Consider the following 13,486-nt stretch of genomic DNA (forward strand, 5'->3'; position numbering starts at 1 on the left):
TCTGGGCCAGCAGGAACAGCTTAAGTGCCCATGAACAAGGCACCTAACCTCCAACTCCTCTCCAGGGTATGTTGCATATCACTCAAGATATGAGCATCTCCTAAATGCCTGTACTGTAATATAGTAACTGCTGCATTTCTATACATGGAGGCATCATCTAGATAATCATGGATTAAGGCCAGCTTCAGTCCTTAGTTTTCCCCATCATTAAAGTAGCAAAAAGATGACATCACTAAAGATAATGTGATGTGCTCTCTCTCACATCTGTACATCTAAATAAATGCATCATATATTAATTACAAATTATTTTGTCCACCTCTGCTCCTGATACTCAAACTAATCATTCAGATGAGGAAAAAGTGAACACAAGACGAGCCTGACTTGGTTGGACACGTTTTATTATGAAGATTTAGTTCAGTTTTCTTTCTCCTGGACAGTCTTTGTTCCACGCAGTCTGCCAGTACGGCGGGCAGCAATGAGACCGACCTTGCGTCCAGCAGGTGCGTCCCTCCTGATGGTTGAAGGTTTGCCAATGTGCTGATGGTTACCACCACCGAAGGGATGCTCAACAGGCTAAAAACACAATTCAGGCACATCAGTAGAAGCACACAATTTCTAATCATTGCCAATTATATTTTCTTAATGGTGTTGCAAGTCATGCAATACACCAAGTAGGAAAACCTCTACTTACGTTCATAGCCACACCACGGACACGAGGCCAGCAGTTCCTCTTAACCTTATATTTGTGGTAGGCACGGCCAGCCTTCAGGATGGGTTTGTCAATACGACCACCACCAGCAACAACACCTTTTGGAAAGTAAATAAAAAAAGCACCCTTAAATCAACTCTTCCTGTACAGGCAACGACATGTCAAATTCTTGATTTTTAATGATGTGCCCTTTCAAAAACAAGCAACGTTAACTGTAATCCAAGTAGAACTGAAAAGCATGAAATTATATTAAAAATATCTTCTGGGTAAACATGATTAGGAACTCACTATTTTGAGGCAGAAAGGTGGTTTAGGAACTAGTGGCAATTGTTTGCATATTTATTACCGAATGAAACTCACTGAGCTAAATACTTGCACAATTTTTTAGTGTCCTCATGCCATACACAGTTCAAGGTCTCTAAAAGTGGTTGGCACCAACCAGTTTCCAAACAAAACGTCTGTCTATTTAAAGTTAAACCACTCGCGTCTCCTCAGGAATAATATTCATTAAACTGTCTCATTTCCGTGCCATTACTTTAGTTCAACGTACCAACAACAGCTCTGTTAGTGGAGGAAAGGACCTTCTTGGCTCCAGATGGGAGTTTGACTCTGGATTTCTTGGTCTCGGGATTGTGGGAGATCACCGTGGCATAGTTTCCGGACGCACGAGCCAACTTTCCACGATCACCGGGCTTCTCCTCCAGACAGCAGATGATGGTACCCTCGGGCATGACACCAACAGGCAACACATTGCCAATGTTCAGCTGGGCTACATGTCAGAAGATTACAATGTGACATCCTGCACAGGTTAAAAAACACCAACATGTAACAAATCATACAGAAAAGCATCGTGCTACCTTTCTTGCCACAGAAGATGAACTGGCCGGTGTGGATGCCTTCAGCTGCGATGAACAGCTCGGTCCTTTTCTTGAACCTGTACGGGTCACGAAAGACCACCTTGGCGAGCGGCGCTCCACGGCCAGGGTCATGGATGATGTCCTGAAAGAGATGGAAGCATTCTTTCAGCCTTTATCTTTAACACAGTTAATGGTCTTTGGAAGAAAAGTCTCACCTTCACAATCCCCTTGATGTAGCCATGGCGTTCAGCGAAGTCGATGTGTCGGAGTTTAGCAGCACCTTTTCTGTGCTTGATGTGAGCTTTGAACACAGAACCCGCACCTTTCCTCTGCGCCCTGATCACACGGCCCATAGTGCCTCCTGTACATACAACAAAACACAGCAGGGTCAGAGATCAGATTTTGTCCACGCCGCCACCTCCTCCCACACACCAGATCCAGTTCATCAATCTGAAGGAAGTATAGGGGTGTTCACGTGGCAACTTTTACTCCGGTGTAGCACCAGGGCTGCCCCGGTAGAGCGTTCACACGGTACAAAGTTATACCGGTGTAGCCCCTGAAAGCTGCTTAAACCAGTGCAAATCTAACCCTGCTCGGGAGGTGGGTTAAGAAATTTACTCCGGAGTAAATGCTAGTTTGCGGGGCAGCACCGATTGTAAAATGGGACGTCTGAACGCTACAGGGGTAGACTCGCTACGCATCAGGAGAGTTAATTACATACTTTGCATCCTGGTATTTTGCGCTTCCAAAATGGCGAATATCAACAACAACAGAACTGCGTGCCTTCCAGTGTTGCCAGATTGGGCGGTTTTAAGTGCATTTTGGTGGATTTGGACATATTTTGGGCTGGAAACCGTCAGCAGTAAATGGCAACACTGGTGTCTTCATCCACGTTGTTTTCCCAGCGCTTGGTGATGCCATGACAACCAGGAAAAGGAAGTACATTTTCACGCATGCGCATATTTCATTTCCGCATTATTACTATCGTATAGACCCCTTTCACTGACGTCACCCGAAACCGGAAGTAAACAGACCCTGCGCCATTTTGGAAGACCAACAAACTCGTGATAAGGGGATAATAACAGCAGCGGTATGTGAACCCACGAGAATAAAGTGGAGTGGCAAACGACAAACAAATCTGAGCTGTTTTATGATTTATTGGCCCAACAGTAGACTTGAAAGAAACCTGTGTGAGACTTGGCAAAAAACTGTGGATATAATGGATAAGTCTGTGCATGATCTATGGACACTGAGGTAAGCAAACGCAAGAAATTCAGATTTAAAACATGCTAAATTGGCCCCAAGTCGATAACTGTATGAGGAGCAAGCCTCCCAGACTTCTACATCTCATCTCATTATCTCTAGCCGCTTTATCCTGTTCTACAGGGTCGCAGGCAAGCTGGAGCCTATCCCAGCTGACTATGGGCGAAAGGCGGGGTACACCCTGGACAAGTCGCCAGGTCATCACAGGGCCGACACAGACAACCATTCACACTCTCATTCACACCTACGGTCAATTTTTGCCGCTTTTCCACTACAAACGCAGCTGAGTCAGGCTGAGCCGTGCCGTGCTGAGTGGGGCTGTTGGAGTTGCATTTCGACTACAACCGCGCTGAACCGTGCTGGCTGGAAGTGGGTGGACACATTGGGTGGAGTTAGCGAAAGTGGGTGGACGTCACACGATGTCGTTAAGCAGCGCAAACAGTGACATCAGTGATCTTTTAAGCGGTAGTCTCACGACCCGAATAGTAAACAATAAACATGGAGGACATGGAGTCGTTAGTGTTGCTGGTCTTGGTGCTGTGGCTTGTTGACAACGCGGACAGATACTGGCAAGAGCGTATAGATGAGGCGAGGCGCATAAGGCTTCAGAAATTCTCGTAATTCGTAATTCTTCTTCTTCCGGGTTTGCGGTGTTTACAGATCCCAGCGCGCTCGCGGGGCGTGTGTGGGCATGTGAGGACACGCCTCCTCACCAATCAGTGCACAGGGGAGTGTCTGCTCACGCCCCCAGCCTCACTCGGCACGGTTTGGCTCGCTTCAGCCCTACTCCAAAACCGTGCGAGTTTTAGGGGCTAAGCAGGGCTGAAATGAGCTGAGTCGTGCTGGTTTTTGGTAGTCGAAACGCGAGCCGTGTCGGGCTGAAGTGAGCTGAAAAAGGGTAGTGGAAAAGGGCCAGTACTCACACTCACATAACCAGAATTATCAGCCATCGTGTCACTTTATTCTCGCTCGTACTTTGTTTTATACTGTGAGTGCATGTACTTGGTCTTCCAATATGGCGCCTAACAAAATCTCGCGGCGCGGTGACGTCATGCGGTAGCCCTCTATAGCACGGTCGCAAAAACTGCCGTGTGAACGCAAGTGGGGCCGCACCGGTGCTAACACGCTTCTCTCTAGTAAGCAGGTTTGTGACGTGTGAACGCTCCACACAATTTACACCGGTGTAAGATATATCGCAGCAAAATACATCGGTGCTGCATCGATGCAAATATGTGCCGTGTGAACACCCCTTATATTTACACGGTTATGGCTTTCCAAGACTCAGGTTCAACATTCCTGCACAATCTCTACACACAGCAGAAGAATAAACCCAGTACTTAGCTACCTAACCAACCCTACAGTCCACTGGAGTATATGATTTAAACAAGAACACCAAAGTACAACTCAGATTCAGCAATCAAACTGGCACAGAGAGAAAAGTTACAACGTTAGCAAGCGAGCTAAAGTAGTTAGCTATAAAGAAGCTAAGTTGTAGAAGAGCAAGTTGACACTAACACAGCAGTAAAGTTTCCTTTTGTAAAATCATGACCTCTTCAGTTTTAACCTTCAATAAAGCTTCTGTCTTTTTCCTTACAGCAATCACAAACACTAATGCCGGTGAGAAACACATCCAAGGCCTGAACACGGCTGTAGGAAGACGTGTACGCTTTTTATACTGAATTTCACCTACAAAATCCTGACTGTTTAACCACAAAGCGGTATAAATAAACACATAAGCATCATATCAACGTTTACTAGGCGAATTTAAAAGTGGATGGTTAAATTTAAACACAGATTCGCTCAAGATTCGAAGGAGAGAAACAAAGACAGCTCTCATACCTAAACTCCGTTCAGGGGAAAAAGGAAGTAGAAGGACGAGAGAGCGATTTTCTTCCGGGGAAATAGAAAGAGTGCACTAGCGCCGCCTAGTGGTGTGGATGAGTGCTGCTGAATCCCAGCCGCTCCCTTTTCAGTATGTGGTGCACTTCCCTTCACAGGCGTCCTGTTCTCCAGCTCATGGAGAACACTTATGTAAGCTGTGATCAAATAGGAAAGGAGCTAAGTGTGAACACTCAGGAAAACAGCATACTAGTGTAAAACAGTCACGCGTTATATGATTGTAGTAGTTAGTTAGTTATCCAGGCTCTTTATGGTGGTGTAGTGTTGCGTCATACCAAGAAGGCTCTGGGTTCGAGCCCAGTGACCAACGGGGGCCTTTTTGTGTGGAGTTTGTGGATGTTTGTAGTAGTTAGTTGGTTAGTTATCCACACTCTTTATGTTGGTGTAATGTTGCATCATACCAAGGAGGCTCTGGGTTCAAGCCCAGTGATCGACGGGGGCCTTTTTGCGTGGAGTTTGTGAATGTTAGTTAGTTAGTTATCCACGCTCTTTATGGTGGTGTAGTGTTGCGTCATACCAAGGAGGCTCTGGGTTCAAGCCCAGTGACCGACGGGGGCCTTTTTTTGTGGAGTTTGTGAATGTTAGTTAGTTAGTTATCCATGCTCTTTATGGTGGTGTAGTGTTGCGTCATACCAAGGAGGCTCTGGGTTCGAGCACAGTGACCGACGGGGGCCTTTTTGTGTGGAGTTTATGGATGTTAATTAGTTATCCACGCTCTTTATGGTGGTGTAGTGTTGCGTCATACCAAGGAGGCTCTGGGTTCGAGCCCAGTGATTGACGGGGGCCTTTTTGTGTGGAGTTTGTGAATGTTAGTTAGTTAGTTAGTTAGTTAGTTAGTTATCCAGGCTCTTTATGGTGGTGTAGTGTTGCGTTATACCAAGAAGGCTCTGGGTTCGAGCCCAGTGACCAACGGGGGCCTTTTTGTGTGGAGTTTGTGAATGTTAGTTAGTTAGTTATCCACACTCTTTATGTTGGTGTAGTGTTGCGTCATACCAAGGAGGCTCTGGGTTCAAGCCCAGTGATCGACGGGGGCCTTTTTGTGTGGAGTTTGTGAATGTTAGTTAGTTATCCACGCTCTTTATGGTGGTGTAGTGTTGCGTCATACCAAGGAGGCTCTGGGTTTGAGCCCAGTGACCGACAGGGGCCTTTTTGTGTGGAGTTTGTGAATGTTCGTTAGTTATCCACGCTCTTTATGGTGGTGTAGTGTTGCGTCATACCAAGGAGGCTCTGGGTTCGAGCCCAGTGACCGACGGGGGCCTTTTTGTGTGGAGTTTGTGGATGTTAGTTAGTTATCCACGCTCTTTATGGTGGTGTAGTGTTGCGTCATACCAAGGAGGCTCTGGGTTCGAGCCCAGTGACCGACAGGGGCCTTTTTGTGTGGAGTTTGTGAATGTTAGTTAGTTATCCATGCTCTTTATGGTGGTGTAGTGTTGCATCATACCAAGGAAGCTCTGGGTTCGAGCCCAGTGATCGACGGGGGCCTTTTTGTGTGGAGTTTGTGGATGTTAGTTAGTTAGTTATCCATGCTCTTTATGGTGGTGTAGTGTTGCATCATACCAAGGAGGCTCTGGGTTCGAGCCCAGTGACCGACGGGGGCCTTTTTGTGTGGAGTTTGTGAATGTTAGTTAGTTAGTTAGTTAGTTAGTTAGTTATCCAGGCTCTTTATGGTGGTGTAGTGTTGCGTCATACCAAGGAGGCTCTGGGTTCGAGCCCAGTGACCAACGGGGGCCTTTTTGTGTGGAGTTTGTGGATGTTTGTAGTAGTTAGTTGGTTAGTTATCCACACTCTTTATGTTGGTGTAGTGTTGCGTCATACCAAGGAGGCTCTGGGTTCAAGCCCAGTGATCGACGAGGGCCTTTTTGTGTGGAGTTTGTGAATGTTAGTTAGTTAGTTATCCACGCTCTTTATGGTGGTGTAGTGTTGCGTCATACCAAGGAGGCTCTGGGTTCGAGCACAGTGACCGACGGGGGCCTTTTTGTGTGGAGTTTGTGGATGTTAATTAGTTATCCACGCTCTTTATGGTGGTGTAGTGTTGCGTCATACCAAGGAGGCTCTGGGTTCGAGCCCAGTGATTGATGGGGGCCTTTTTGTGTGGAGTTTGTGAATGTTAGTTAGTTAGTTAGTTAGTTAGTTAGTTAGTTAGTTAGTTAGTTATCCAGGCTCTTTATGGTGGTGTAGTGTTGCGTCATACCAAGGAGGCTCTGGGTTCGAGCACAGTGACCAACGGGGGCCTTTTTATGTGGAGTTTGTGGATGTTTGTAGTAGTTGGTTAGTTATCCACACTCTTTATGTTGGTGTAGTGTTGCGTCATACCAAGGAGGCTCTGGGTTCGAGCACAGTGACCAACGGGGGCCTTTTTATGTGGAGTTTGTGGATGTTTGTAGTAGTTGGTTAGTTATCCACACTCTTTATGTTGGTGTAGTGTTGCGTCATACCAAGGAGGCTCTGGGTTCAAGCCCAGTGATCGACGGGGGCCTTTTTGTGTGGAGTTTGTGAATGTTACTTAGTTAGTTATCCACGCTCTTTATGGTGGTGTAGTGTTGCGTCATACCAAGGAGGCTCTGGGTTCGAGCCCAGTGACCGACGGGGGCCTTTTTGTGTGGAGTTTGTGAATGTTAGTTAGTTAGTTATCCATGCTCTTTATGGTGGTGTAGTGTTGCGTCATACCAAGGAGGCTCTGGGTTCGAGCCCAGTGACCGACAGGGGCCTTTTTGTGTGGAGTTTGTGAATGTTAGTTAGTTATCCACGCTCTTTATGGTGGTGTAGTGTTGCGTCATACCAAGGAGGCTCTGGGTTCGAGCCCAGTGACCGACAGGGGCCTTTTTGTGTGGAGTTTGTGAATGTTAGTTAGTTATCCACGCTCTTTATGGTGGTGTAGTGTTGCGTCATACCAAGGAGGCTCTGGGTTCGAGCCCAGTGACCGACAGGGGCCTTTTTGTGTGGAGTTTGTGAATGTTAGTTAGTTATCCACACTCTTTATGGTGGTGTAGTGTTGCGTCATACCAAGGAGGCTCTGGGTTCAAGCCCAGTGACCGACAGGGGCCTTTTTGTGTGGAGTTTGTGAATGTTAGTTAGTTATCCACACTCTTTATGGTGGTGTAGTGTTGCGTCATACCAAGGAGGCTCTGGGTTCAAGCCCAGTGACCGACAGGGGCCTTTTTGTGTGGAGTTTGTGAATGTTAGTTAGTTATCCACGCTCTTTATGGTGGTGTAGTGTTGCGTCATACCAAGGAGGCTCTGGGTTCAAGCCCAGTGACCGACAGGGGCCTTTTTGTGTGGAGTTTGTGAATGTTAGTTAGTTATCCACGCTCTTTATGGTGGTGTAGTGTTGCGTCATACCAAGGAGGCTCTGGGTTCGAGCCCAGTGACCGACAGGGGCCTTTTTGTGTGGAGTTTGTGAATGTTAGTTAGTTATCCACGCTCTTTATGGTGGTGTAGTGTTGCGTCATACCAAGGAGGCTCTGGGTTCGAGCCCAGTGACCGACAGGGGCCTTTTTGTGTGGAGTTTGTGAATGTTAGTTAGTTATCCACACTCTTTATGGTGGTGTAGTGTTGCGTCATACCAAGGAGGCTCTGGGTTCAAGCCCAGTGATCGACGGGGGCCTTTTTGTGTGGAGTTTGTGGATGTTAGTTAGTTATCCACGCTCTTTATGGTAGTGTAGTGTTGCGTCATACCAAGGAGGCTCTGGGTTCAAGCCCAGTGACCGACGGGGGCCTTTTTGTGTGGAGTTTGTGAATGTTAGTTAGTTAGTTAGTTAGTTAGTTAGTTAGTTAGTTAGTTAGTTAGTTATCCACACTCTTTATGGTGGTGTAGTGTTGCGTCATACCAAGGAGGCTCTGGGTTCAAGCCCAGACACCCTCCCCGTGTCTACCTGGGCTTCCCCCAAAAACAGGCTACTCTAAATTATCCTCGTAGAGGTGAGTGTGAGTGAATGGTTGTTTCCCAAGCCCAGAAATGGGAGGGTTGTGGCAGGAACAGAGGTGGACAAAGTACCCAAAGACATGCAGTTAGGTTAATGTGGGGCAGCCTTGGGCTGAAGTGCCCTTGAGCAAGGTACCTAACCCCTGACTGCTCCCCGGGCGCTCTGGTGTGGCTGCTCACTGCTCTGGGTGTGTGCGTGTATTCACTGCTTCAGATGGGTTAAATGCAGAGGATGAATCTCACTGTGCTTGAAGTGTGCATGTGACAAATAAAGGTTTCTTCTTCTTAAGTCAAAGTACAGATCCCGCTGGTCAAATGTTACAAGTGAAAGTTCTCTCGTCAAATTTTTACTTAAGTTAAAGTACTGAAGTACTTGCTTTTAAAAATACTTAAGTATTAAAAGTACATTTTCTGTCAACACGTTGTATTATTGCCACAATGCTAATGCGTCTGAAGCAACCTACTGGATTATTTTGTGAATTCTCAAAATGAATGTATGCTGTGCATCATGATGGTTTAACGTTAAGCTAGCTAGTCAGTGAAGCTTCACCTGACATGCTAGCAAACTCTTTTCAAAATCATATTGGGTAGCTAACTTTACTAGAAAAGAAAAATTTCTACATTGTTTATTTAGTAAGATTGTGCTAAAACATATTTCTGAAAGGACTTCAGATAAGATAACGTTATGCATGTTCGCGTAACTCCATTTTTACATGCTAATTAAGAGCGTCCAAGTTAACTAGCTATGTGTTAACGTTAGCCATGGACAAGGCGATGGTAACTTGATGGGCAAATCCATAGAAAGTCATTTGACGAACCAGACTGCACAGCTATTGCAATGTTACCACTAGCTCTAAAAGCACAGACAACCTCGTTGCAAGCTTTCTCTTGGAATAAAACATTTACAGACCTCAATATGCTTCTGCAAGTCGGACAGCAAGTTTTTGTAGACTGTGATGTGGTTTGTTTTAGGTAAACAAAGCAAACATTTAAAATGAAGTGAATCTTTAATCCTTGCAGAAACCTGAAACATGGGTTCTAGGTATGGCCATGGGTGCGTACATTCCCCAGAAGAACCGCCTCCTTCCATTCTGCCATCAACTGATCGTGTTAAATAATCCTGCTGAGAAATCACTGAACTTGATTTTATACAGTCTATGGATGTGACGTGACCCTAGTGATTACTGATCGGCTGTCTCGGTGTCACCTGTGAAAAAAAACAATCACGTTTTAGAAAAGAAAAGAAAAAAACATCCACTTTCAAAGCTGCTTCATAGTAACGAGTAACGAGGACCTTGATAGAAATGTAGTGGAGTGAAAAGTACGATATTTGTCTTTCAAATGTAGTGAAGTTAAAGTCATAAGTTTCCAAAAAAAAAAAAATACTCAAGTACAGTACAGATCAGTGGCGGCTGGTAGTCTTTCAAACAGGGGAGGCTGGTCGGTTATGATATTTCCAGATTTTAAAAGAAAAAACACATCAGTTTTGCCCATACTCTTGCCTCTGATCTGGCTGATTGTTGGCAGGGTCACAAACTGTGAAATAACAGGTTCTTTTGGCCCATTAGCCTACTGTCCAATATACATGATGGTGGTGTTGGGGGGGGGGGGGGGGGGTATATTTTAACATTTTATATTTTAAAATTGTGGCATGTTGTTTAAAAATTGATCATTATTGAAAGCAGCTCTTTGTCAGGAACCTCAGCAGTAATAGCAGAGTGTTCTGGAATAGGCACAAGCACTGACCTTGGGGAGCCAAACACAGAGCTGGGTGCCACACATTTCATTCAGTGACACTTTCCCTATATTTTACTTATTTTGACTGAGAAATGTTTTATTGACAATTTTGATAACCCTTCACTTTTAATCCAGGTCTGTAGTGTGAAATGTTCTCGGCTGTGTTTTTGTTTAAAAATGTTTTCCAAATTGTAGCTGTGTTTAATTCATATCCAGAAAAATATATATTCCAATATAATATACTCAGCATAAACATTTTAAATAGATTCTATATTTTTGGTCTATCCATGACATATTACTAAAGCAGCCTATTTACTGTTGTTGATGTGGGTCACTTGCTGTTAGCCAATTCACTTTCTCGTACCAGGAGAGCTGAAAGGAACGAGTATTATTCCCTACCTTTTTCACCAAGTCAATTTGAGGCGTTGGTCTACCCTGCTCTTTAATTTTAATTTTTTCCTCGAAAGGAAGACTGGCAAATGGCTTCGCCAAAATTAAATCAGCAATGCTTGGCATCCGTGCGCAGCTTTCTTGCTAGCTGACTAGCCCCCTCAAGTTCAAGTTCAGTCACTCAAATAAACAAATTTTCTGGAACTAAGATAACAAACTTGACAACACTATATTTATACTTTATTTACAATGAAAATATATACAAACTAAAAAAGCTGGTAGAAACCGTATGTAATGAATGAAATCGAAATGTAAGCTGATCTCTTACAATACACCACAACACTTGCGAATCCGCATGGAACTGAACTGAAATTCACCGCTGCCTGTCTATATTTGAAACGAGCTGTCAATCAAAGAAAATATCCGGCCGCTTTCACCAATCACCAGTCTCCTCGCGGAAAGCTTTGCCATGTCCCTCCCACTGTGAGGCTGGGAGTCCGGTGGGCGGGCGTTTTCGCAGTATTTGTCCAATAACCATCTTGCATTTTGAGATTGAAAAGCGCATAGCTCCCAAATGCCATTGAAGTCCACTGAGGCTGGGCTGCATCGCGCTGTCACGAGGGGGAAAAACTCACGCACACATTAGGCGAACTGGGGAAAGTTATAACAGAATGATTTCGCACTGTAGTTGGGTTGAGCACATATATTTCTATGATTCTGGATCTGAAATAGCAATGTTATAAGGTTGGCTATAACATAAGCCTAGCGCAATTCATCCTACACGATGTTCGTCATTTTTAGAGGAGGCTGAGCCTCCCTCGTTGTCTTAGAGCAATCGCCCGTAGTACAGATACTCAAAAAGTGTACTTAAGTACAGTACTCAAGTAAATGTACTTCGTTACTGTCCACCTCTGGGCAGGAAGGGCATCCGGTGTATGCTCCAATTAATATGACATGTAGACCAAGAGGGTCTACATGGACCCCAACCTTGCAACAGTGCTGGACAAGGGAGCTGATGATGATGAGTATTTATCCGCACTCTTTAGTGTGGTAGTAACCGATGTAAGTGGAAATGGAACAGGTCCATCAGGTTACGGAGATTTGAGCTCTTCATGTGCATTGCTAGTTCTCAACTCCTGAAACTCAACACTTTTAACATGTTGTCAACCTCTTGAAGTTCAGACAAGTTTGGTGTGAGAGATTTTACCTTAGATCACTACATAATAACAATTACTGTAGAAGCAAAATTGCATTCTGATGTTCATTATCAGTGTGGGAAATAAGGAATTTTAAGCAGACTGTCACAGGACAGACAAGTCTGAAACGTTGTCTGTCTGTCCAAATTTCAGCCTGAATATAATTTACAAGAAAATGCCAGAAGATTCAAGAAAAACATGCTTAAAGTCATACCCAAGAAAACAGTAGCGCACACAGGTCAGTTCCATGTCTAGAAAAAAGTATGGGGGGGTCAAGGGTGTTCCAGTTGGTTACAATTTACTGGGACTCGTATATAGGTAGTATAATAACACTCATGAAACATGTCAACAATGGCTATTTTTTTATACTGTTCATAATAAGTCTATAAGAAATTTAATAATTATCAATACAGCTATTACAGAATAAAGTTAAAATTTTGAGTACGAAATTCTAAGTAACTTTGTAAGAAAATTACTTTTAAAATGACTCAAAACTAGACATGATAATATCATGTGGCATTCAGACTAAAATCTGCTGCACTAGAACTTAGAAAATAGAAGAAAATAAAAACTCTATTAACATATAAATCTACATCCTACAAAGCATATGATTGACTGTCGTTCTTATTATGAATAAACAAAATGTACATAATAATAATAATAACAACATCATAACCATTGATTAGCAGTTTGGCACTTAACACTGTACTGCAAAGTTTCATGTAAACTGAACTCATAATCAGCTGATCAATCAGAGACTGTCAACCCTAAAACACTAGTTTGCCTGCATCGTACAATAAAAACAACCGTGAATACTGAGTGTATTATTATTGTCTTATTTAGTGTGCTACTTGGGGAGAGGGAGATGCCCGTAAATTTTGGCAGGGCTAAGACCTTTGGTGGCCGAGTTATGAATTTTTAAAGTTGCGCCCACAGGGGCCTCGGTTTCACAGGCCGTGTTACAACATAATGTATTCACCCAGAATAACATCTCATCTCATTATCTCTAGCCGCTTTATCCTGTTCTACAGGGTCGCAGGCAAGCTGGAGCCTATCCCAGCTGACTACGGGCGAAAGGCGGGGTACACCCTGGACAAGTCGCCAGGTCATCACAGGGCCGACACATACACAGACAACCATTCACACTCACATTCACACCTATGGTCAATTTAGAGTCACCAGTTAACCTAACCTGCATGTCTTTGGACTGTGGGGGAAACCGGAGCACCCGGAGGAAACCCACGCGGACACGGGGAGAACATGCAAACTCCGCACAGAAAGGCCCTCGCCGGCCACGGGGCTCGAACCCGGACCTTCTTGCTGTGAGGCGACAGCGCTAACCACTACACCACCGTGCCGCCCCCCAGAATAACATTTGGAAGAAAATTAGAAGTAGATTAGATCCATATCTTTACAATGTTTTCATGGGCCATCCAGTTTGATGCTTTTGAAATACAGATGGACAAATGCGAAAATTACCAGTCAATGTCCGCCGGTCTGGCCTTATTTCCTA

The 13,486-nt window shown here is 44.5% G+C and overlaps 1 protein-coding gene across 1 annotated transcript; it reads right to left on the bottom strand.

Moving 5' to 3' along the window:
* Positions 1–381: 381 nt before the first annotated feature.
* Positions 382–4,757, bottom strand: rpl8 (ribosomal protein L8). Its single transcript, XM_060929822.1, has 6 exons — positions 4,669–4,757; positions 1,782–1,927; positions 1,567–1,708; positions 1,260–1,478; positions 692–807; positions 382–573 (listed from the first exon to the last, which is right to left on the bottom strand). Exons 2-6 carry the CDS (start codon positions 1,917–1,919, stop codon positions 415–417), a joined length of 774 nt encoding a protein of 257 aa, XP_060785805.1. The 5' UTR covers positions 1,920–1,927; positions 4,669–4,757; the 3' UTR covers positions 382–414.
* Between the last annotated feature and the right edge of the window lie 8,729 nt (positions 4,758–13,486).

This window comes from Neoarius graeffei, chromosome 9 (assembly GCF_027579695.1).
Source record: "Neoarius graeffei isolate fNeoGra1 chromosome 9, fNeoGra1.pri, whole genome shotgun sequence".
Lineage (NCBI taxonomy): Eukaryota > Metazoa > Chordata > Actinopteri > Siluriformes > Ariidae > Neoarius > Neoarius graeffei.